The sequence below is a fragment of the Rosa chinensis genome, chromosome 6 (genome assembly GCF_002994745.2).
Source record: "Rosa chinensis cultivar Old Blush chromosome 6, RchiOBHm-V2, whole genome shotgun sequence".
NCBI classification, from domain to species: domain Eukaryota; kingdom Viridiplantae; phylum Streptophyta; class Magnoliopsida; order Rosales; family Rosaceae; genus Rosa; species Rosa chinensis.
In genome coordinates, this window is record NC_037093.1 from 63,955,239 (window position 1) to 63,978,911 (window position 23,673).

Consider the following 23,673-nt stretch of genomic DNA (forward strand, 5'->3'; position numbering starts at 1 on the left):
ATACAGAATTAAAATTGAAAACTTGATAGTTCAAAGCGAAAAGGGGAGATGCTCACCAATTATAGATTAATACCATATTGGGAGCAAACCCTAAACATTTCTCTTCTCGCAATTATGTCAATTAGCTATCAAGGTCTAATTAATTAATAATTGAAATGAAACTCTCAACCAACATTTAAAACTTTAAATGCTGATAATAGTTCAACACCAAACTTCAGAGTCAGTTTCGATCCACTTTCTCTTCTCGCAAATTATGTTATTAGCGATCAAGGTCTAATTAATTAATAACTGAAACGCATGTACGTGCAATTAAAACTCTCAACCAACGTTTAAAACTTTAAATGCTGAAAAAAGTTCAACACCAAATTAACTTCAGGGTCACTTTCGATCCACTTAAGAGGCATCCTTTTGTTGAACAAACATGTGCCTTCGGCCTCAGGCACTTATCACTTACGTACATTCATCATACCTATCCTGAATTCTTGATTAGTTGCTCAGTACGTTTGATTTCAGAGACATGATTAATCACATTATTAGATAGCATCATGATGTCCTCTAGTTTCCGATTCAGCATCAGCACGATGGTCTTATCGACATCCTTCAGCCCGACTTGGCACACGTTGTTGAAGCTCGCAATGCGACTCACCACCGCGCTCATCAAGGCATCAACATCTGAGTCAATGAAGGGTAACGTTGCCTTGTTAAGATGTCGCATCCTCTGAAGCACACTATGCGCATTGCTCAAGCTGTCGATCAAACCCACCACGCAACTACCAAGCGCCGCTTCATTAGGCATTGCCGTCTCGACCGTCTTGAGCCTTGGGATAGTGTTGATGAACTTTTGAGTGTTGCTAATCTCGCTGACGGCCAGGGTTATGGCGTCACGAGCTGCCAATCTCATACTATTGGTCTCTTTTTGTGCGCTTACTACACCAATTGCTAAGATGGTGCTAATAACTAGAACCAAGATCATGATCATATTCTTAGTTGCCATGGTTGTAACGTACTGTTTAATTTAAGCTTTAGGTTTAGTCTCAGATCGATGGGAATAATTGATGATTTAGGGTAGACCAGGAAGATCATTTTATAATGTACAAGATATATACGGGGGCTTCAGCTACTGAAGATTAAGTTCATGCTTTTGGCATGGTCTATGAATTTTGTTAGTATGTGGGAAATTAACAAGAAAGAGGTGGCAACCAAAATTGCGTGACCTAATTTTATGGTCATACAAACTGAAAGGCACAGTGTTTTCGTGCCAAAATTAAAACGGTTCGATCAGAAAAGATCAGTGTATCCAGGTTTTGGATCTATGCGTTGGATCAACTCTCACGTTTAATTTATTACCTACCCTAATCAAGTCGAAATTAAAGCATCAACTACCATTTGTACGTGGTGGTGACGGCTGAATACACATAAAAGTTAATTAATTAGTAGCTACTTGATGATATCATTATCGGCTACATCTGGACTTTATGATTTCCCTGTTGTATAGGATTTGCACAACAGTGTCGACCTTGCAAGCTGGCTATGTCATGCTTTTATTTGCAATTGAAAGCATCAACATGTAAATAAGGTAGACATGATAACGAAAAATTAGGGTGTGACCATTGCCGCCCTAATATCCTATTAATTACTTTGTTCACGAGATTCTCACTCTACACATATTTTTGTTAATTATATATTTACTTTGTTCACCCATTTGCAGTACCCAAACTACCCTTTTTCAATATAGGGTTTAACTCAAATTCTTTTTCTATTTGGTTTCTTTCGCGTCTCTTTCAATTGTTTAGGACTAAAGTTTAAGTAATAAAAAAAATTATAATTTTTATTAAGATATTGTCCTTTATTGTAATTTTATATTAAGATATCTTAATATTTTAATAAATAAAAAATTTATGAGGTATTTTATTCGTAGGCCCAAAAATTATTACAATAAGTCAGGGTTTGCGTGCCGCAAGTATCATTGCAATATTTTTGAGCTAGCATTATGTGGTTGGAGTGGTAACTTTTAAAGTAATTTCATATAGTAAGTAGTTACGTACTTTACAACATCTATATGCATAAGAATTCTCTAATGCCACATGCATGTGAGATAATGATTCAAAATAGTTACTTTTCAAAGCCCTTGTTATTCATAAATAGTTACTTTTCAAAACCCTAATTCGTAGATAGTTACTTTTCAGAACCCTAATGCTATAGTGTGAGATGAGACGATGATTCGAAATAGTTACTTTGAATTCTTATAATTTCAATAATATATTTACCTTACAATATTGATCTTATATGTACAAGAATTCATCAATATTGCGGGATGTGATGTCGACCTAACTAGCTAGCTAGCTCGCTCTTGCTTTTGTTTTGAATTCAAAGCATCAATAAATATCACACTATTAGAAGGTAAACATCACAAGTATTATTTCAATCGCTCAAGGTTTGCATTCATGCTAGAATACTATTGACACCTCCTTTTTGAAGTGCAAATAACATTAACATAAACGTACAAAGCCCTAATTCAAATACTTTGAAAACGTACAATTGATTTACAACATCTATATGCCCAAGAATTCTCTAATGCTGGATGTGAGGCAACCACGTACTCCGCTGCTGTTTCACACTCCTATCTGATCCCGCATTGAAGAAAGCCTTTTTTTATGCTGGACTTATCGATGTCTTAAGTTCAAAGAGAATTGCGGAGAATATTATTGAAGAGAATAAAAAGAAAACTGAACGAGTTTTTACTTTTTAGTCATCAGCACGTATCATCCACATTAATATTGATTAACTAGGCCTCTTCATCTTCAGTATATCTTCATAACCCTAGCTTAGCTAGAGCTCAATTTCAATTCATGATTGGGTATCTTTCAATGCAGTCAAGCCATGGATTCCTTGAAGGCTTCCTAACCCGGCGCATGGACCGCCAAACAATGCTGTTGCACTTGAATCCAGACCCGAACGCCAACTGCCAAACTCGGTCTCCTCTCTTCACTTTCTCTTTTGCTTCCATGTAAGCCAGCTCATACCATATGCTACTGCTCGAAGTGTTACCAAATCGGTGCAGTGTCATCCTCGATGCCTCCATGTTCTCGTCGCTGAGCTCGAGGTTTCTCTGCAGCTCATCCAGCACAGTCTTGCTCGCGGAGTGCACGCAGAAGCACTCAAATGCCAGCTTGAAATCGGGAATGTAGGGTCTCTTGCCTGACGATAAAGAGGGCTGTGAAGCTCCGTTGTTGAACAAGTGCCTCGAGACCAATGTAGCGAAAAAGAGGAGCTGCTCCGAGAAGGGCAGGACTAGCGGTCCGAGAGTGGTGATGTTGGTTTTCAGTGCGTCACCACCAATTTCCACTAGCTCTTTGCTGATCTTTAGCCCCTTGAGTCTTTGCTCATCTTCTTCTTGGTACACACACCTGTATAAATTTAAACTTAACAGTTAGGTCCAAGATTCACTAATCTAATAAATCGCATCACATAAGAGAAAATAATTGGATTCAGATTTCAGAGTTTAGTTTTTGGTTCCTTAATTTTAATTAAGCCCCCTACAAAAAGAGGGAAACTTCTCGTACTTAATTAGGGTTGGTCCTATTATGACTGCAATTATATAAGTTCCACAATAAGGTATTAGAAAGTACAAAACGTCATCATATCCTACTGAATGTTTTGAAAGAACTTGATTAGATTTATGGCCACCTAAATAAATCTGTATGATTAAGTTAGAATATATAGTGAAATATTCGAAAACCCATAATTTTCAATGGTAAAGTTCATTAGTACTTTCAGAAATCAGAATGCATATTGTCAAGGGATATAATCATAATATGTATTTAATGTTTTGTAACTGTGGTTGAAATCTAACCTGAAACTACGGTCGTCAGCGCCTTTATGTGTTCGAACGATGTGTTCGAGGCGATACTTGGCACGGTGGTAGTCACGGCGGCGATTGGAGAGAAGCACGGCTGAGCAACCCATGCGGAAGAAACAGTTGGGAATGAGCATAGACCTGTCACTGCCCGGGTACCAATTATATCCCACCATCTCAGTGCTTACCACCACAGCATAGTTGTTGGGGTTTGCCTGAAGCATGTCCCTAGCCAAATCAACGGCTATGATCCCAGCGCTGCACCCCATGCCGCCCAGATTGTAGCTCAAAATGTTGCCCCTCATCTTGTAGTGGTTTATGATCATGGCGGACAAGGAGGGTGTGGGATTGAATACGCTGCAATTCACCACAAGAACACCTACGTCCTTGGGACGGACCTTGGTCTTTTCGAAGAGCTCGTCCAGTGCTCCGAACATCACCATTGAGGCCTCGGCTCGACCTTCTTTCATGGTTGCAGTGTTCTCGGTGGAGGTGATCACTGACTTTGGGATGTAGGTTTCGTCTCCTAAACCTGATGAGTTGAGAATTCGAGTCTGGAATTCGAGGCTCGGTTCATCAAACTTGCCTGATTTTCTTGCTAGCTCTATGAATTGCTCCTTTGACACCTGAAACACATCTCACCAATATAAGCTACCATACCCATCAATCTGTCACAGACAGAAGACAACAACGAAGTAGGAAAAATACAGGTAGATACTATATTTGTTTGAGATTTCCGCTAGTTTCAATTGAAAATTCCACATTTCCATTTTAGAATCCCATGAACACATCCACATATAGCTAGAACATTGTTAATAAATCGTTTTCATCGCCAACTATTTGATGAGGAACTTTCCATTTTCCAAGAACAGGAAACCAAAAACAAGCGATATGATATATATATATATATATATATTTCCATAAATCATGCATACAATTCAACAACCATTTTAAATAAAATCCAAGCTACTGAAATGACAATTCAGATTACCTATCTAGCAACATAATACATCAGACTGTTGTAACGAAAAGTACCTTTAGATCGTCGCTAGGGCGAAAGCAAGCAAAATCAATGAGGTAGATGGAGCGAGGGCGTGACATGAAGTATACAGACAAGGTGAACACAAAGACCCCAAAGAAACCAAGCACGGTTGCAAGATCATAACGCGCATCAAACCAGAGCTTCTTCCACAGCTCCTCCCTACTGAGACTCCCAACCTCAGCACTGAAAACCACGACCAGAAAGGGTATGGTGGCCAGGTATATAGCATTGTTGATGAGGTGGTGGTAGCCCAACTTGACGTACTTAAGGTTCACCGATTGGAGAAAGTCCGGCAGCCGCCTCCGGACCCTGACGGAGAACGTGAGCGATCCGGCATTGGGGCCGGAGGACTCGATCCCACGGTTGACGATCTCAGTGGACAAGAGATCTCTCTCACTGGCCATGTCTGATGGGATAACTGACATTGTTAGTGTCTGTTAAGTTTGAAGAGAGAGGCTAGGAGGGGTTATATGAATGAACAAGACATGGCGGTGGGTGGAAGATAGTTAATGCAAACGCCAACTAGAACCAACTAGATCAGGATAATTAGTTGGGAGGCTTTGAAGAGTCTTAAATTCTTCATTTATTGAGTTTCATCATCATGTCCAAAAGGGAGTACGTCTTCTTCTCGCCTTGGTCGTCTCACATGCACCTTGTGAGTATTGGGAATAGAGTACTACGTACTGGTTACAAAGTCTCTTGAGTCTCATTAGCTGTCTTCACCTTCACCGTGCTTTGTTACAACTTCAGCTACCATTACCATTCAACTGTACGTACTTACCCAGGTGTAGGATCAGGGAATGAAAAGTCCTATGTCCTTGTTGGATCGAATTGGACTATATTCAGGCCCAAAAATCTACACCAACACAGAGAATGAACCAACAATATTAGCTGATGCATATAACGAATTACTGTTGACATGAGACCAGTGTCTTACAGTTTTCTTTTTTAGTTTTTTTTTTTCATTCGTGTGTACGTACTAAACCTTAAATCACGCTTTCGCAACATTGCTTCTTGTCGAGTAACGTGTCGTGCATTTCATAGCGAGGACCCGATGGTATTGATTTAGACATACGAATAATACTTGAATATGGTTGCAAGTCAACATGATCGTATATTCTAACAACAAAGCCGGCCTCAACGACAAAGTCAGCTAGCCAATCTGCATGCATACTTACATAGTTAGCAATTCCAGCATTAATTTCTAGTTTATCCTTAGAATAACACCATTTTTGCAAATTGCTGGGTCATTATCAGAGAAAGAATCCAAGTGCACTGGCGAATTCAGTGTGAAGCTACTAATTTCAGCCAACCAGATATGAGAACGCCCCCTTTATTTGGTGGAATGCAACTTTCAATACAGAACAGCAACACAAGTAGTATTACATTTCGCATATGTAACACAAGTAGTTTGCAATGGTACAGCTGTAATCTTTTGGACAAAGAATTAAGAAGAGAGAAGAGAAATCATGGAATTCGCTGAATCTGGGCCATGATTGTTCACACTTGGTATTATTTGTACAGGGGACACAAGCTTCACAAACTGTCTGAGTTCTGTAAAGCTTGAATGCTCACTATATGGCACCTCATACCTGGAGGATAAAACAAAGGGTACATCATTTCTAATTAGTCGTATCCTTCATTGTTTCAGTCCCTACTGGAAAACATGCATTCCATATTTCAATTCATGGTGTTTCACTGTTCAAGCCATAATATCGCACACAACAGCTTCATAATTAGAACATGTTTGATGTGAAAATGGAAAATTTGACTGCAGGGTAAATGTTTATTACATGAATGTTTATCAGTATCGTTGAGCAATCAATAGAATTTGAGGTCATTCACTTATACTATTGGGCTCCAGATCAAGAATGACTTGGTGTAAGTTAATCCTTGCAAGTGTTCTACCATTACTAGTTGAAAATTTAAGAAACTGATAATGACATGGATAATCATCAAGGAGAAGAAATGTTACCTTATAATGGTACCCTGCTGCCACCTTCTTCCAGGAGACTTCTTCTTTCCTTTACCAAAAGTCCAACCAGTTGGAGAGAAAGCAATAATAAGACTGTATCGACTCTGATTGTTAAGCACGTACCAAAGAATTAGTCAACAGTGATCACTTTCAAACTTCAGTTCACAAATTATTTTAGGACATAGAAATCAAAAAGTGAACTTTAATGTAGTCAAGAAAATCATGATCTGATGATAATTTGACATCACATCAGAGTCAAGTATTTTATCCTAATCGTCCAAAGAGTTTGACCAAAGAGATTGTGCAGACTAAATTGAAACTTTGATGGTACATAATTGTCAGGACATACATGTACATAACCATGGTCATAAAATATGACTGAAAAAGGATAAACCCTCACCGCATATTGAGTTGATACATGCTTCAGTCGCTTGAAGCTTGCCAGTGTCCACATCGGCACCACATGAATTTGGCTTTCATGTTCGTTTAATGTAAACCACTGCATATCCTCCTCAGGAAAATCCAAACATTTTAAAATATGCAGCTTTCCAGCAGTGACATAAATCTTTTTCCGGAGCACACGAGCAACCTCCAAGTAAAGGCGTTCCTTTCCTTTTGCAAAATGATAATACAACACATGGATGGGGAAGGAGATATGAGTAAACTAGGTCAAAGAGATAGTGGAAAGCAACTTGATCACCACTTGTGGTGATCTGATAATACAGAGCCAGACAATAGAACAAAGGCATTTAGAGGAATTTATAAGCTGAACAATAATATGCTCGCCAACCAGGAAGATTTAAGGGCAAGAAGGTAGGAAAGAAAAGAGAGAAGTACTGAGCTTACCAATTGTGTAGCTGCCAATCAGAAATAGAGTTTTAGGATTGAAAGTTTCAGCTTGAATTGCATCAACGACAAACTGAATTACAGCCTCCTGCTTTGGAAAGTCATACTGCAATCAATCATGAAAAGGGAGTAAACTTCACTTCGGTTCAAGATCCATATAATGTATAATATTTTCCAATGATTAGAAACAAACAGAGTTTGTTCAGGGTAAAAGGAAAAGAGTAAATTTGGAGTATTAACTTGTCTCGGAAGAACAATAGTTTCCTGCCTAAAGTTACTGTCATCATATAAACTAGCTCATATATTGACATTGTTGCAATTCTGAACCAATTGCTTTTGACATGATGTGATAATTCATGTGCCAGGGTTACCTGTGGGTTACAGTAAGTGGTATCAAGGATGAGCGTATGAATAGAAGATGTTCGCAAAACAGTCATGCTTGCTGCATCCTCACTAAAGCGAAAGTCACCTGTATGTAGAACAGCCTAGATACACAAGGAATCAGGATCATTATCCAAAAAGAAGATAGGGAAAAGAAAAAAGACTATTAGTCTTTCTATTAAGGAAAGAACAGATGAGTATGACAGAGGACGTTAGAAAGTATTTGGACCACACCTTACTGTTAGGCGGTTCAAAAAGTATAATTATGGAACCAGGGCAGTGGTTTGCATCCAAGCAGGTGACATCAATACCTGCAATATTGATCTTTCGGTTGAGGGGTACAACTTGTATACTGTCCCATGGAATGCCAAGCTTCATGTTTACAAGCTTAGCTGTAATGGAGGAGCAATAGATCTTTCCATGACAAAAGGACTTTGTTAAACCTTGATAATCTGCAGAACAAATGCAATCCTATCAAACCAGAGAACCTTGACTTACAAATAATGCAATTAGTCAGCCTAGTTAGTCAACAAAGAAAGAACGAGATTCTTACGGTCCATATGAAAGTGAGTGAGAAACCAATGAGAGCAATCCCGTCTAAGATATTTAAAAGCATCCTGCCCGATAATAAGATGCATGAAGTTAGCAATACTACCTGCATCACGAGAATATATGAAGGAGGCAAAGAAACCACAACTTATTCTAAAGCTCAAGAACAATACATAGGAGAAAAATGCCCGATATGTCTTTGAACAATCTAGTAAAACAGTAACATTTAGAATTGTTTGCAAAGCCACTTACTACTCGAAATGGTGTTCCTGGTACACGACACCATGAGGGAACATCCCTGAGTTTCCTATTGGTGGCATGATTTTTCACCACAACACGTTTATGACCAGCAGCTGACTGACGCTTTTCTACCCTTTGCTGTTCTCTGGAGGTGGTGCAGACATGCTTCCTAGCACCACCAAATCCCGGAAAGTAATCCGTAATCAACTTGTTTGAAGCTGATTTACTACTATCACCAACTGTTCCTTCCAATGCATCATCGAGAACCTCGACCCCATTGGCACTCCTTTTTCTTGGTTGTGCAGTTTGTGCTTCAATTCCATTGCTAGTCCCTTGTCTAAGTTGAGCGAGCGCATGCACAATCTTCTTACGCGGACCAAGTGCTGTAATGCCAATGTTAAACAAATCCTATAACACCACAGTTAAAACAAATCAATCAAAAAGATAAATTCAACCAAACAACAAAGCAAGTATATGACTATATGTTAGGTTCACTACCTCTTCTGTGAGCCACTGTAGAGCATCCCAATCAATCTCTTCCCTTATAAAAACTTGCTCATACTTGTCTAAACCAAGACCACGTAGCCACTCAACAACTTGCCCAGAAACTCGAGGCCTCATCGGATCATCAGCAATTCCAGACGCCTCTTGTTCCTATTGGAAATGAAATACCCTACAGTAAAAATTAGCACTCCGCAACCAAAAAAAGAAAAGAGAAAAAGACCAAATCTTTACCATCTAAAACACTTTAAACTTACGTCTAGAGGTCGAACTTGTTGTTTGTCAAGACAATCATTAGTGTGGAGCTGTCTTTCTTCATTGCTCAGCTCAGAAATGTCAATTTCACATAGAGGGCACTGAACCACCAAACCCCCATTTTCATCGTCAACAATTCCTTCCCCTTCTTCCTCAATCCCATTCAGCCTCAGCAGCAGCACATCAATCTCCTCGCCATTTCCAGAACCAAAACCCCAATCGGCTCCGGGCTTAATCAACCTAGACTCTATCGAATTCCGAAAATACCCCCCTTGCCCTTTCTCACTTTCCTCCCCCACGCACGCAGAAGCAGCGGCGCCGTGGGTGGCCCAGTCGAGGCTTTCAGGCAGCGAATCCAAGCTGCAGTCTTCGATTGGCGTGGATTTGGAGACCTGGGTTTGGTTCAAAATGGAGTCTTTGGGGGTGAAGCAAAGCGGAGGAGGAACGTTTTCTTTGCCGGAGGCGATGGGCTTTTTGAAGGGCGTGCGAGCTGTGGCGGTTTGGGTCAGAGGGGTTTGGAAATCGTCGTCGTCGTCGTCTATGAGGTTGATTCTGGATTTGGAAGCCATGATTGGCGAAAAGTTGTGACCTTTTGAGTGAGGTATTTGAATTTTGTTGAGAGAAACGGAGGGAAAAATGAACCGATTTTTGCAGAGCCCGCCTGAAAGCGTATCCTAGACCCTAAATGGGTGCGGGTGGCTCTCGACATATATTGTGCATTCAAATAATCCAACGGCTTAGAATAAACCACACCCATCAGCTATAGACGTTAACCTAACTTTGTTGGCGTGCTCCTCCGCCGTTTACGCGATGGGAACGACATAAATAATAGGAAATGATTTCTTGTATATTCTATCCAACTTGCTTTGAAGTTTCTTCTTCTCATCTTCAGGTCCGTTTCCTTGTTCAATTTTTACTGATATATGTTATGCTTTAGATGTGCATCTGCGATTGAGTGAGTGCCAGCATTGGGTGGGCTCAAGCTTTGATTTAATTCTCGATTCATGATTTGAAGATATGTTGTTTTTTTTTCTTCTCTGTTTGGTGGGTGTTGTGAATTGGAATACCCTTTTGGATTTTGCTGGTTTTGTTGTTGAGTTTCTCTCTAATTCATGCTTGGGGAGTGTTGTTGAGCTTTGTTTCAAGTACGAGCTATCAAAATCAAGTTAGTTGTGTTCAATGAAGCACATAAACTTATTACTACCACTGCACAAGAATTTAAAGATTGTAACAACACTGATACATTATTCAACTTGATTATTGCCACTTTATTCCATGAAGTCATTAAAAGATTGATTTTCTGATCGACCCCTTTTGAATTCTACTGATTTTTTTTTTTTTTTTTACAATACAGACTTGGAGCTCTATTTAGGATTATTAATCAATTTCCATTTTTGTTTTAGGCATATCGTCTAGATTCTTTACAAATTTTTTTTTTGGGTTAAGAATATCTAGCCCACCTAAGTTCTCATTCTCCATTAATCTCCAATAAGAATTTCTCTAACAACTACAGTTACTACACAGATATATGTCAGTAACGGAAACTTAACGGCAGTGATGCTGTTAGTTGTCGTGGCATAACTGAAAGCATTAGATTACTTTCATGCTCAGGATTTACCCGTTGGCTATACGAATTGCACATTTGCTAAAAGCAGACGAAATCACGATCGTTTATTTTTGGGCCGAATTGGCGGGTGGGTGGGTCAGCCATGGTCCGTCGTCAACCCGACTTGTGTGATTTTCTTCTTCTTAGCTTTTGTCACCTTCGTCTCTTCAGTCCAACTCACTCTCTATCTCTCTCTCTCAGCGCCTCAGATCTCTGATTCACCTGAAAGCTTCGTTATCTGTTTCACTTCACCGATGGCCGGCGATGAGAGATGGTGCGTCGTCACCGGAGGCCGAGGCTTCGCCGCTCGCCATTTGGTTCTCATGCTCATCCGCCAAAACGTCTTCCGCGTCCGAATCGCCGACCTCGGCCCCACCGTCGATCTCGAACCTTCCGAGTCCAACGGAGTCCTCGCCGATGCTTTGAACTCCGGCCGCGCCCAGTACATTTCCATCGACCTCCGCCGTAAGGATCAAGTTCTTCAAGGTGAGTATAGTTGTTAAATTTAGCTGTTGATTATGTAAAATCGAACTTTAACAATTACTGATTGAGTAAATTTGCGGGCTTTGGATCAAATCTGTGTAGCATGTCAAGGTGCTGAGGTTGTGTTCCACATGGCGGCTCCCAATTCGTCGATCAACAATTACCAGCTCCACCATTCGGTCAATGTGGAAGGTACTGAATCAGAATATGAGTGTGCAATTTTTTTCTTCTGTTGGTTTCGATTTTCGACTGTTTGGTAATGTTGATGTTCAACTATGCAATGCAGGAACTAAGAATGTGATTGATGCTTGTGTTGAGCAGAAAGTGAAGAGGCTCATATACACTAGCTCTCCTAGTGTTGTGTTTGATGGGGTTCATGGCATTATTGATGGGGATGAGTCATTGCCATATCCACCTAAGGTAGGCACAAGCCTGATTTGAACCTACAATTATTGCTATTGAATTTCAATGATACATGAATTTTGTGTCCCTACAGCTTTGATTTTGGATTGTCTGTATTTGTTTCAGCACAATGATACTTATTCGGCCACCAAAGCGCAAGGAGAAGAGTTGGTAATCAAGGCAAACGGTGTTAAAGGGCTTCTAACCTGCTGCATACGCCCTAGCAGCATTTTCGGACCCGGTGATAGGTTACTTGTTCCATCTTTAATTGTTGCCGCCAGGGCAGGGAAATCCAAGGTACTTTGGTTATCCGTGAGATGAATTTTAGTTTAGAACACACACATAAACATATTCACACACCATTGTGAAATGTGAAATGTAAAATATCTGATGCTCAATTTCTTCTGCTCTTAATGATCAGTTCATTATCGGAGATGGCAATAACATTTATGACTTCACGTATGTTGAAAACGTGGCCCATGCCCATATATGTGCAGAACGAGCTCTAGCGTCTGAAGGGACAGTTGCAGAGAAAGCTGCAGGACAGGTACAATTGCGTAACATAAATTTCTTAAAACTTGTGTCTGAAGGCATGTAGATGTTGTCAAAATGGAATTCAATAATCTGAGTATAGATTTACAAATATCTTCTCTACTGAGCCATCACTTCACATTCTGTTTCCTTACATTTTCATTAAAACATGGCCGAGTCATGCTTTACTTTGGATGTCTGTTTATGTCAAGATAAATTATATGAAGACAAGTTTTGGCATTTTTAGCTAAAAGGAGACCCCTTTTTTTTGCAGGCATATTTTATAACCAATATGGAACCTATCAAGTTTTGGGAGTTTATGTCACTTATTCTAGAAGGTCTTGGCTATGAAAGGTACATCCTCTTCTTATTCCTGTCAATTAAGCATACCTTTTATTTGATCACTATACTCTACATCCTCAGCCCCTTAACGTGTAGTGTAGTCTATTGGTTATTTTTGATACTTTCTTTCTAAGATTAAAATATACCGGCAGTCTCTATTTTCTGGTTTCAAATTCTCTCGCTCAATGCTCATTTTGCTTTATTTCCCCCCAAATGAATGTTGTTTGCAGACCAAGAATAAAAATCCCTGCAGCTGTTATGATGCCAATTGCACATGTGGTGGAGTGGACATTTAAGCTTTTTGGTCCATATGGGATGAAGGTTCCACAGTTGACGCCTTCAAGAATTAGACTTCTCTCTTGCACCAGATCTTTTAAATCTTCAAAAGCACAGGATCGAATTGGTTACACGCCCATCATTTCGCTTCAGGTTCTATTCTGTTTTCATAATAAGAGTGATCAACTTCTTTGGTTATTTCAATGAAGTTGTACTTTGATAAAGAAAAAAAAATTAACCAATAAAATAAGAGCTAGTTGCTGGAGCTCCCAACCACAGTCACTTTTATTGTGCACCTATTAACTTTTAAGAGGACAATTGAGTCACACCCACACTTAGGGCTGAAAAACTAAAGTTTTGTCCCTAGTTTTGCATTACCAACAGGAAGTTTCCAATCCTTGTGTGTAGGAAGTATAGTTTTTTTACTTTCTAAGTATCATACTTTGTTTGGTGGATATAGCATATTCAGATGTCTTTTAAGATGGACAAGAAAAGCCATATAATATTTTCTAATATATGACTAGAGATGCAAATCTGTATAAGTGGCTTTAAGCTTCTCTTTCTATTAAAGATGAACCAACTAATAAGGTAATAATTTTTTTTTTCTGTCATTAGACATTTGCATTTTCAAATTCTTATTTAGGTGCTTTACTTATGACAATGCGATATTTATTTTCTTCAGGAGGGTCTTAAGAGGACAATCGAGTCATACCCACACTTGAGGGCTGAACATCGACCCAAAAGAGAAGGGCCATCTAAAGCTTCTATGTATCTTGGAAGTGGGAGGGGTATGATATTAATTTTTTTTCTTTTTTCTTTTTGGTTTGATATTTGTTATAATGTCACCAGAAACAATCATGCTGGCATCTTTATGATCGATTCAGCATAAATGAAATTACGCTGATATATTGTTATAATGAAGCAATCCATTTGCCCTGTTGCCCTTACAGTTGCTGATGCATTACTGTGGAAGGACAAAAAACAGACATTCAAGGCACTATTATTTTTTATTGCAATCTACTACAACTTCATTGCATCTCAAGCTACAGTTATTACCGTCATTTCAAAGAGTCTCATGTTCGCATCAATTTTTGTGTTCATCTCTGGCAATTTACCAGAAAAGATGTATGCCCTATGCCCCTCTTGCATATGTTTCTTAATGCGAAATTGCTCTTTGAAGCAGCTTTCAATGTGAACTGAAGCATGTATTGAGTTGCTTTTCATTGCTCCAGATTAGGATATAAACTTGAGAAGCTTCAGTCATCACATTTTAACTTATCAGAAGAGATGTCACAACAAATTGCTGGGTCGGTGGCCTCATCATGGAATATATCTGTGAAAACTTTAAAGTCTCTTGGGAAAGGAAATGACTGGATATTGTTTCTTAAGGTATTGACCATTTTCTGCTGTTCTTAACTTCATTTCTGCGTCTGGTTATCTATTCCTTTGATAGGAGTTCAGTATTGCATTAATGCATACTTCTAATTTTTGTTGATCAGCACATAATATATGCTATTATAATGGAACTTTCTGACATTTACCTTAAAATATTGTTGCTTGTAGGTGGTTCTATCCTTACTGGTTCTTAGCTTCCTTGGAGCCATTTCACTTCAGCACTCATTTATTATAGGTTTCTCTTTCTTCTTCCTAACGTGAATTTAAACTCACAATGTTTTCCCGTTTACCAACAAAAATAAAGAAGGCATAGGCATTTTATTCGAAGTTGAAGGCATATAAAAAGTTTACACGTTCTGAAAATGTTGGCAATGTTATGTAGAATGTGAAGTGTTAATATGCAATTACAGATAAACAACTTTGGAATTGTATATCATTTTGGTCAATGGAGTAGGGGAGGACAGTGAGTTTGGAGAATTTGAATATCTGGGGACTGCCTGTAGATGAAATATGGGATTGTTTAAGCTGTTAGTGGACTGTTCTCAACTAGTTATATGATGATTCTTACTGTTGATTCATTTCTCCTTGTATGGACCTGGTTGCAATGTTGTAGTGGAAACTTTTGTATCTCATTCTTTGTTTGTTGAAGGATCGAGAAGTTTCTTTCTTCCCTCCCTTAACTCTTAGTTTCTTTGTTCTCTTATCCTTCCAGGAGTTTCCACTACCTTTTTAGCCTTCTATGTGTACGAAAAGCAGGAAGAAAAAATCGATGCCATGGTCCTAGAAGCTTTCTCTCGTGGATGCAAATTGAAGTCCAATATGCTCCGAAAATTCAGTACATCCAAAAAGATTGAGTGACTTGCTGATAGTGTTCATAGTCCTGCTGCCTGCATGTTGTCATTCTGGTATAATTGTGTGGGAATTCATAGAGAAATGCGTGCTGTGTCCCAGGAAAGAAAATGATTCCATTTTGTGTATTCCATTTTCTTTAATCTTCAACTAATTCTTTGTGTATGTCCATTTTATTGTGTAAGCCCCCTTAAGATCGTTGTGTCTTACTAAAGCAAAATCAGAATAATAGATGAATTGAAAACAGAAACAAAACACAGCAGTTTTATAGTGTGGTTCAGCCAAAACTTTAGCCTACGTCCACTTCGTGATCTCTCTTGAGAGATTCACTAGCACTATGAAGAATTTAGGTGTTTACAAGTACTTATTGCAGATCCCTCAAACCCCTCAGACTAGTTCTTATCTCTCTATCACCTTGACTCTCAGTTTTCTGCACTCTCTGTCTTAGTTTTCAGAAAACCCCCTACAGCTCCTATTTATAGGCCATAGAAGCTGCTGATACAACATGAGATTAGGATTCCTAACCCTAATAGACTAAGCTTTTCAAAGCCTATAATACAAATCCTAATAGAACTTGAAAGTCTAACTTTCCTCGAATTTATAGAAAAGCTGCATGCAAACCTCTTTCCTTTCTAGACTTGGATTTGAATTCTGCATCCTAATTTTTTCAGATTGTATCAACGAGCCAAAAACACAACACATTTTGTGTATTTGCTCCATCATCTTTTTTTTCCAATCGAGATGGGACCAGAAAATGCTTTTCATGGTTTTCTCTCCTTTTAATGTTTACTTTACCCACTTTTCATCATTAGTTGTTCTTTCTTCATTTGACATTCCCATTGTCTTCCTCTCATTGTTTTAGTGGATGCACTGGTTGGGAATTGCCTGAAAGACTAAAGAACAGTGCAGCATTTTTGCTTTGTAGTTTGTAGTTTCTGGGGAAGGTTGTTACTGTTATATTGGAACCTTTATATAAAAGCTTTTATGAAATTTATTATTTGTGAAGATATAGCCATCCATGATATTATGGCATGACTAATTGCTTATCATAATAGCTAATTTGAGTCAACCATAATGATTGTTTATGTGTTTGGAGTCACCACAGGTGGCGTTATTAGTTGCACGTTACATCTCTACATTTATTTCATATCACAAATTTGTGCTTCTCCTTATTAAGAATTCAGGTCAACTTTGTGCATCATGGAAAACGACGGTAATCTGTAAGGTACAGCCATTCAACTTCCAAGAACACCCGCAAGAAATAAACAAGTACAAATTGCATCACCGAAATGTCGATGTTTCTTTTGTGAAACTAGAAAAATTGTTGAAAGAGATATGGACATTTTAGTATTGATATTAGGGTTTGTCATTCCGAAAAATGGGATTTGAATATGGCAGCTTATTCATGCTCAAACGACATATATCTGGATAAAAGCACATTATTAGTGCATAATCTGAATGATCGAAAATGTTCACCTGGTTAGTTATTGACCAAGAAAATAATGTTCAACCACCCTTTGATGTAAATCCAATGGCAGAGAGAATTATTATTAAGTTGAGGTTTTTGTTTTCCACCATTTGATGTAAATCTAAAGGTTATTGAGCATAAATTCTTTGGTCAGCAACTGACCAGGTGAACACCACTGTCTGAATGATACATGTATTGTATTTTTTTTTTTCTCGTATTATATCAATTCTGTGTTCTACTATGGTACAAACACAGTGCTTATTTCGATTGTGATATTTAAGCAATTATCTAGTTAGTTTTCTTCAAAGCACTAATTTTGATTGTGACATTCAGGCAATTATCTGGTCATGTTGATATAAATCTTGATGCTCCAGTCCACATGAATAATGAACACCAAGCATAATCACCAAGCAAATCATACCCATCTTTGCATCGTTGTCCATAGTGGGGACCCGACTCTTTTAACCCGCCCAACTCGTTAAAACAAACACAACCTTTTGACCAATTGCTCGTGCTTCTGCCTCTTCAAAAATTTGCCTGCATTGCAATTCCCGTTTCTCACTTTATTTTCTGGAAAACCGACTTTTTTTTAAAGTTCTCAGATTCATAAACACAGCACACATGGTTCAAAAAACTTCGATTTTTGTTTTTCTGCCTCGAAACCGTTACATTCAGTGGTTCACAAACCCAATGAATCCAAATTGACCAAACCCATCTCCCAAAATCCACTCTTTGTCCGACTCTGACCTCTCTGCTTTCTTATCTTCGCTTTCCAATAAAGACTCCCATTCCTGCAAACACTTCCCACTCTTCTTTTTCGTTTCTGGGTTCTTGTAATTCTTCCTCCCCTGATTGGGTTTCATCAGTTTTGCTTCAAAGTTCAAACCTTTTTTCCCGCCCAGTAATCCATCATTGTATGTTGTGAGTTCTGCTGTGGAGTTTGTAGTAATGGGTGGGGTGGAAGTGATAAAGAGCAAGGGTTGTTCTAGATTGTCTGGTGGTTTATCTTCTCCGTTGCCTTCGTTTAAGGTTCAGAAAACTTTTGGGCCAATGTCTCCGGCAGCCAACTCTATTGGGTCAGAGACGGTCGTCCGATCAAACGCACCGTTTTCCGGGCTTGTTATATGCGTTACTGGTTTGTCTAAAGGTAAAAAAAGCAGCAAGCTTTGAATTGAAACTTGGTAAATTGTTGGGTATGTGGTAAATAGTTTGTGGTTGTTGATTTGGCAGAAGCGAGGAAACAAGTGATGGAAGCAACTGAGAGATTGGGAGGGCAGTATAGCCCTCACTTGCATCCCCAATGTACACATTTGGTGGTCCAAATATCCTTTCTTTTCGAAATTACGTTACTTGCAGCTGTTTTATGGGTTTGTTAATATGTTATTGGGGAGAAATTTGTCCATGTTCTTTGGTAGGATTGAGGTTTATGATAGATTGATGTGCATTGCAAGGCTTTTGTGGATTCTTTAACAAGTGTTACAGCTTTGGTGGTCGCAAATTTGAGCATGCTCTGAAGCATGGATCGAGAAATGGCCTCTCTATTGTTACGATTGGGTGGTTTGTGGATAGTGTTAGGAAGAATGGTAAGTATGGTTTATCTTATATGCTTATTGCCTGCATTGATTTGACAAATACTTTTAGAGGCTGCACTCTGTTTTATGTACATTTCATGTAAGAAATCCAAAAGCTTAGTATAAATCCAGTTGTGTTTTAACGGTTTGCAGTGAGGCTGAGTGAATCACTCTATAGTATCAGGAGTTTGGGACAGAATGGTATTCGTTTGGATGAGTTGAATAGGCTTGTTGGGTTTTCTGGTACGGAAAATTCTTGTCTGCCTGTTGCTGCTCATGGAACCAAGCAGTTAAGCACGATTGAAGAACCACAATTTTCTGGAAGAGAGTCTAACTGTAATAGAAGTTCTGATTCTACCCTATCCGGTCACTCCATGTATGTCGACTTGGATATATCCGCTGAACTGAGGAACAAGGTAAAGTTGAATTTCTAGGCAAACTGTACTTTAGTATTTTTAAGAAATGGTTAGGACCTTGTTCTCTTCTCTAGCTAAAAAGAAAGATTTACAAGTGATATTATTATCCAATGTCAGACTAGATAAAAGTGACACCTTTGTGTTTGTAAAGTTTCTTTTAGTGTCTCAAAACCATTCCATCGTCCTTGCAGGTTATTCAGGCTGCTAGTAGAGAGGGTGCCACATTCCTGGATCAATGGTTTGTTGGTTGCCGAGCCAGTCATGTGGTGTGTGAAGGGTCTTCCAGCCGTAAATATCTTGGCCACTCTAGCAATATCGTTACAGTGAGACCTGCAAGCCATTCTTGTTTGTATTTTACTTTCAGTCAAAATTCTTGTGTTCGGCATATATTTGAATCAGGATCATGTGCAGTCTAGGTTTATTGGGGGGTATATGTTGAGACTCGAAATAAATTTACACTATCAACTTTTTGATGCCTTATTATAATTTTGGCTGTCTTCATATTGTTTTTCCTAATGTCATGACCTGCAATCATAAAGTTGCCCTGTATATTTCTTTTATGACAATAAAACTAATTTTCTTTCTGATGTGTCAGCCACTGTGGGTTTTGAAAACAGTCAAGGAGAAGTATGTGCAAAGGCTTGTGTATATGTCTGCAGACTTGGCCCGGCAAGTTGGTATGATACTTGAAGATTTGCAAAATGGCAATGCAGATGAGGTATTTTTCTACAAATTATTGTGTAAATGTCATGTTGGACTTCTTTTTATCTCTCTTCTGCCCTTGGTTTTTGCTGGGATGCAATGCTGAAGTGCTCTAAATGATATAATTTTTGTTTGTGTAGTAATATGAGTTTGGTTTTTCCAAGTTGTGCTGCTGGTAATATTCTTTTTCTTATTCTACCAGGAAACAACTGAGCAAAATGTCCCTGAAGATGCTCAGACTTACAGAAATATAGCAAACCTTGAGAAGAGGCAAAAGATTGTGAATTCTGCTAAAACTGGGGTTAGAAATCGCCGTGGTCTTCGAATGCAGGTAATGGTTAATTGTGTTGGGTTTCTATGGGTTATCAATCCGTGCTTCTTATCTAGTTTAGTATGATAAGTACTTAAGTTTTTGTTGTTTTCTCTGCTTGGGAGCGAACCATAGTTTTGTACTTTTGTTCAAGTTACAGAATTACTTTTTTTTTTAAAGGAGTTACAGAATTACTTTTTATCAGATTAAATTTGAGTTCAAGTGTAGAACATATAAATGAGAAAATACAAGTTACTTGGTAAACTCAGCTGCTGTCTACAGTAAAAAAAATTTCTATGTCAATGAAGACTTATGGGACCTAGATTTTCAGATTATAAAACTGAGCCAATATTGACGATTGTCGCATGTTTTTAGCTCTTTGTTAGCTGACAAGTAGTTGAAGGAGGGATTTTGAATTTTGTTGACGCTTCCAGCTGGCATGGGTGACTTATTAAGCTCATAAAGAAAATAGGTGTCTATGGTAGGTGTTTGAACTGCTTCATACCAGTAATGTAAGGTGAACAGATACAAGAAGACGATCAGTTTCCTGCTATTTAGTACCTTTCTGCTGGTGCATTAGAAGGATTTTTTTATAGTGCCTGCTCAATGTTAACAGCATCATTGAATACGTATTTTGCTGAATAATACTTCACAGTGCAGCATTTAAGTTACATTCTCTGTTGTTATGGCAGACCTGTCAAACCCCCATGCGTCCAATAACTCCTAGCAGCCTTCTGGATTCCATTTGCTGGTCAATTTCAGAGCCAACTTCGGCGGCGTCCATCTACACCGAGACTTTCAGTTCTGAAGATGTTGGTGAACATCAAACATCTGTATTCTTTGATGCAAAAGGTGATGGCAAGGAATCAGAAGCTTCATTTGCAAACTTAACTAGACCACTCAAGGAAAGGTAGTTGATTAGTCTCTGTTTTCCTATGCCCCCACCTCCTTAAGGAAGACAATAATTCCCAAGATTTGTTTCACACGTATCTCACAGACTTCTTTTATGTAATTGTCCACAGTGAGAAATCGGAACTGATATTTAAAAACCATTTTCTTACCATCCTTTTCCCAATTGACCGATTTGCTGAGATGGGGCCATCCTCCAGAACTTTTTTCAGCAATGATGGGTTTACATGCTTGCAGGTGTTAGATCATATCTATGCATATTACCAGGTACAAATTGAGACACTCAGTTATTTGCTGTAAACTTTTGAGTGATTGGTTTAATGGAGGGTCTCATACTCTCTCATCTGTCTTTTATGTTGCAGGAGAGCATGTCAGTCCACGAAATAGAGGCTGCAATTCACACAGACTCGAAGCACGCAGATCGGCTTCGATCAGTGTATGCAAGTAAAGAGACAGCAGAACGCGGTTATGCAATTTTCAAACGGATCGACTTTCTAGGGAGTCGCAGAAGTTTTGAAATGTTGAAGCGTGTTAACGGAGACAACAACAGTAATGTATATGAGTTGTTAATCAGAGCCTAAGAAGTAAACAGTATATCTCCATGCCAAATGCCTTCACCTGACATGATTTCAAAGGAAAAAACTACCACAGCTAGTACTCAAATTATTTATAGGAGTGCGTGCTTTGTGTGCACAAGAAATTTTGAATGAGTTGGTATCCCTACAGTATTATATGCTTTCTTATCAATCAAAACGTACAAAGTCGAATCATTTGTTGATACATTGTATATTGAAAACAGTAATTTGAATGGTTCAGAGAATGCAGTTTACAACCTAAACACTAATCGAGGAGAATATTGGTTGGATATGGAGGCAGTTATTATTAGGTTTTATTCACATAGTATTAACTAAACATGAGCCGTACCTAGCTAGAGCATAAATATAGCTAATTACTGGATGCAGAAGCTAATTATAGGAATCACTGTAGCGCACACATATGAGACCGTACACCCTCAAAGCTAATTAACTCAACATGACATTTAGATCATTCCCAAGCCAATCCTCATCAGACTCCAGAAATGAAGCCAAGGACCCAAAATCAGCAGCTTGAATATTCTTGTCCATCATCTGCTTTGGTAGTACTAAAACCGGACTACCTTGATGCTCATCATCTCCATCAATGGCATTGTTCAGATTTGCAAAGTCACAGTCCAGTATTTTGCAGAAGTCCTCGTGATCATCAGAGTTGAAATCCATCATAAAATTCGTTGGCGAACTTCCTAACTGATCATCACCATCGCTAGTAGTATTAGTAGTGGCTGTTGTAGATAGTGAAACATCTTCGCTGGAGATTCGTGAGTCGACAGAATTAACAGCCTTGACCAAGTTGTTGGTATTATTGATGGCCACATTATTACAGAAGTCATCAAGGGTTCTATGATGAAGTGGACTAGCTGCAGCAATAGTACTAGTAGGTGGCCGCGGGGGAACGACAGTGCTGACCCTACTGCATTGCTGCTGCGGCTGCGCCTGGTCAGGGGTTTGCTGGACAATGACATTATTGCATTTGGACTGAGGTGAACTTTGAGCTTGTGCCATTTTCTTGGCTAAGTTGGAGTTCCAGTAATTCTTGATTTCATTGTCTGTTCGCCCGGGAAGTCTTCCTGCTATCAGAGACCATCTGCAAAATAACATGAAAGCAAATTCTGTTAATTATTTCTTCCTAAATTTCACCTTAACTACACTAATTACAGAGAAAATAAACTAACGAGTACCTGTTGCCTAGGAGCTTATGGAGTCTGATGATTAGTTCTTCTTCATCATCTGAAATGCTGCCTCTCTTAATATCTGGTCTCAGATAGTTCATCCACCGAAGCCGGCAGCTCTTCCCACATCTCTTAAGACCTGCATATATCACCATCCATCATCATCAGAAATCTGCATTATATTGAAATACACACACACACAAACGTAACATTGTTCTTAATTTTCATTAGTTTATGCCATCTATTAGTTTGTTTACTAACTATTTGTATGTCTAGTTGATTAATTTATTACTAGCTCATCATATAACGTACAGTCAACCTACTCTGGCCTCTCATCCCCAGAATGAAGAAGCAGCAAATTTCCAGATCAAGTGGGGATGATGCAAACTTTGTTGTTAGATCTCTTTTTCCAAAAATTGTTGAAAACATAGCTTTCTTGGGATCATTTCCATTTACATATAAAAGAAAGTTTGCCATAAAAACTCTGAAAACCATTAAAAGAGCTCTCTCTCTCTCTCTCTCTGAGATCACTTAAAACACAAGTAATGCCACAACAGGTAAGTAATAAAGAAGCTAATGGAAGCTGGGATTGTTTGTAACCTGTTTCTTTGGCAACATTGCTCCATTTGCCTTCACCGTGGTTCTTGATGTAATCCAAGAGCAATTTGTCTTCGGCTGCCATCCAAGCCCCTTTGTTGAGTCCATCCTTCGAACACCGAGGACCTCTACCCATCGTTCTTATTCCCTCTCTCTGATATTATTCTGAGCTAGTAGTAGTAATAGTAGTGAGCGATGGGTAATGAGGCAATTAGCACGAAAGCTAGTGTCTGGGTTTTATAGGTAAAGCCTCTCTGAATCTCCATTATTGTACGGTTATGGCCCTCCCTTTTCCCATAAAAAATGTGCGTCACTATTTTCCCATGGAGATCTGAGCCGAGCATCCGACCTATTATAAACAAAGCGATTTACGCACTCCCTCTTAAAGAAATTCTCAACGTGATGC

At 38.8% G+C, this 23,673-nt stretch overlaps 5 protein-coding genes across 7 annotated transcripts; 2 read left to right on the forward strand and 3 right to left on the reverse strand.

Moving 5' to 3' along the window:
• Positions 1 to 2,393: 2,393 nt before the first annotated feature.
• LOC112171863 (3-ketoacyl-CoA synthase 10) lies at positions 2,394 to 5,345 on the reverse strand. The gene is made up of 3 exons (XM_024308987.2): positions 4,892 to 5,345; positions 3,854 to 4,482; positions 2,394 to 3,407 (listed from the first exon to the last, which is right to left on the reverse strand). The coding sequence occupies exons 1-3, from the start codon at positions 5,321 to 5,323 to the stop codon at positions 2,843 to 2,845; spliced, it is 1,626 nt and encodes a 541-aa protein (XP_024164755.1). The 5' UTR covers positions 5,324 to 5,345; the 3' UTR covers positions 2,394 to 2,842.
• A 644-nt stretch (positions 5,346 to 5,989) lies between these two features.
• LOC112171860 (DNA cross-link repair protein SNM1) lies at positions 5,990 to 10,337 on the reverse strand. Its single transcript, XM_024308982.2, has 10 exons — positions 9,648 to 10,337; positions 9,388 to 9,543; positions 8,902 to 9,297; positions 8,654 to 8,717; positions 8,335 to 8,552; positions 8,091 to 8,204; positions 7,720 to 7,825; positions 7,274 to 7,485; positions 6,874 to 6,977; positions 5,990 to 6,490 (listed from the first exon to the last, which is right to left on the reverse strand). Exons 1-10 carry the CDS (start codon positions 10,212 to 10,214, stop codon positions 6,346 to 6,348), a joined length of 2,082 nt encoding a protein of 693 aa, XP_024164750.1. The 5' UTR covers positions 10,215 to 10,337; the 3' UTR covers positions 5,990 to 6,345.
• Positions 10,338 to 11,252: 915 nt separating this feature from the next.
• LOC112171861 (3beta-hydroxysteroid-dehydrogenase/decarboxylase) lies at positions 11,253 to 15,727 on the forward strand. 3 transcript variants are annotated; one of them, XM_024308983.2, is made up of 13 exons: positions 11,253 to 11,357; positions 11,453 to 11,737; positions 11,837 to 11,926; positions 12,021 to 12,154; positions 12,263 to 12,433; positions 12,558 to 12,683; positions 12,942 to 13,021; positions 13,240 to 13,438; positions 13,968 to 14,073; positions 14,236 to 14,410; positions 14,518 to 14,674; positions 14,849 to 14,915; positions 15,393 to 15,727. In XM_024308983.2, exons 2-13 carry the CDS (start codon positions 11,506 to 11,508, stop codon positions 15,536 to 15,538), a joined length of 1,683 nt encoding a protein of 560 aa, XP_024164751.1. In that variant the 5' UTR covers positions 11,253 to 11,357; positions 11,453 to 11,505; the 3' UTR covers positions 15,539 to 15,727. The 3 variants fall into 3 exon arrangements, with proteins under 3 accessions (XP_024164751.1, XP_040364141.1, XP_024164752.1); XM_040508207.1 differs by lacking the exon at positions 14,849 to 14,915; XM_024308984.2 differs by lacking the exon at positions 11,253 to 11,357 and having other exon boundaries at positions 11,390 to 11,737.
• A 1,612-nt stretch (positions 15,728 to 17,339) lies between these two features.
• LOC112171862 lies at positions 17,340 to 21,683 on the forward strand. The gene is made up of 10 exons (XM_024308986.2): positions 17,340 to 18,144; positions 18,228 to 18,319; positions 18,478 to 18,580; positions 18,722 to 18,984; positions 19,176 to 19,307; positions 19,580 to 19,702; positions 19,889 to 20,017; positions 20,689 to 20,906; positions 21,019 to 21,172; positions 21,268 to 21,683. Exons 1-10 carry the CDS (start codon positions 17,946 to 17,948, stop codon positions 21,484 to 21,486), a joined length of 1,632 nt encoding a protein of 543 aa, XP_024164754.1. The 5' UTR covers positions 17,340 to 17,945; the 3' UTR covers positions 21,487 to 21,683.
• Positions 21,684 to 21,761: 78 nt separating this feature from the next.
• On the reverse strand, positions 21,762 to 23,575 carry LOC112171864 (transcription factor MYB1). Its single transcript, XM_024308988.2, has 3 exons — positions 23,271 to 23,575; positions 22,680 to 22,809; positions 21,762 to 22,585 (listed from the first exon to the last, which is right to left on the reverse strand). The coding sequence occupies exons 1-3, from the start codon at positions 23,401 to 23,403 to the stop codon at positions 21,928 to 21,930; spliced, it is 921 nt and encodes a 306-aa protein (XP_024164756.1). The 5' UTR covers positions 23,404 to 23,575; the 3' UTR covers positions 21,762 to 21,927.
• Between the last annotated feature and the right edge of the window lie 98 nt (positions 23,576 to 23,673).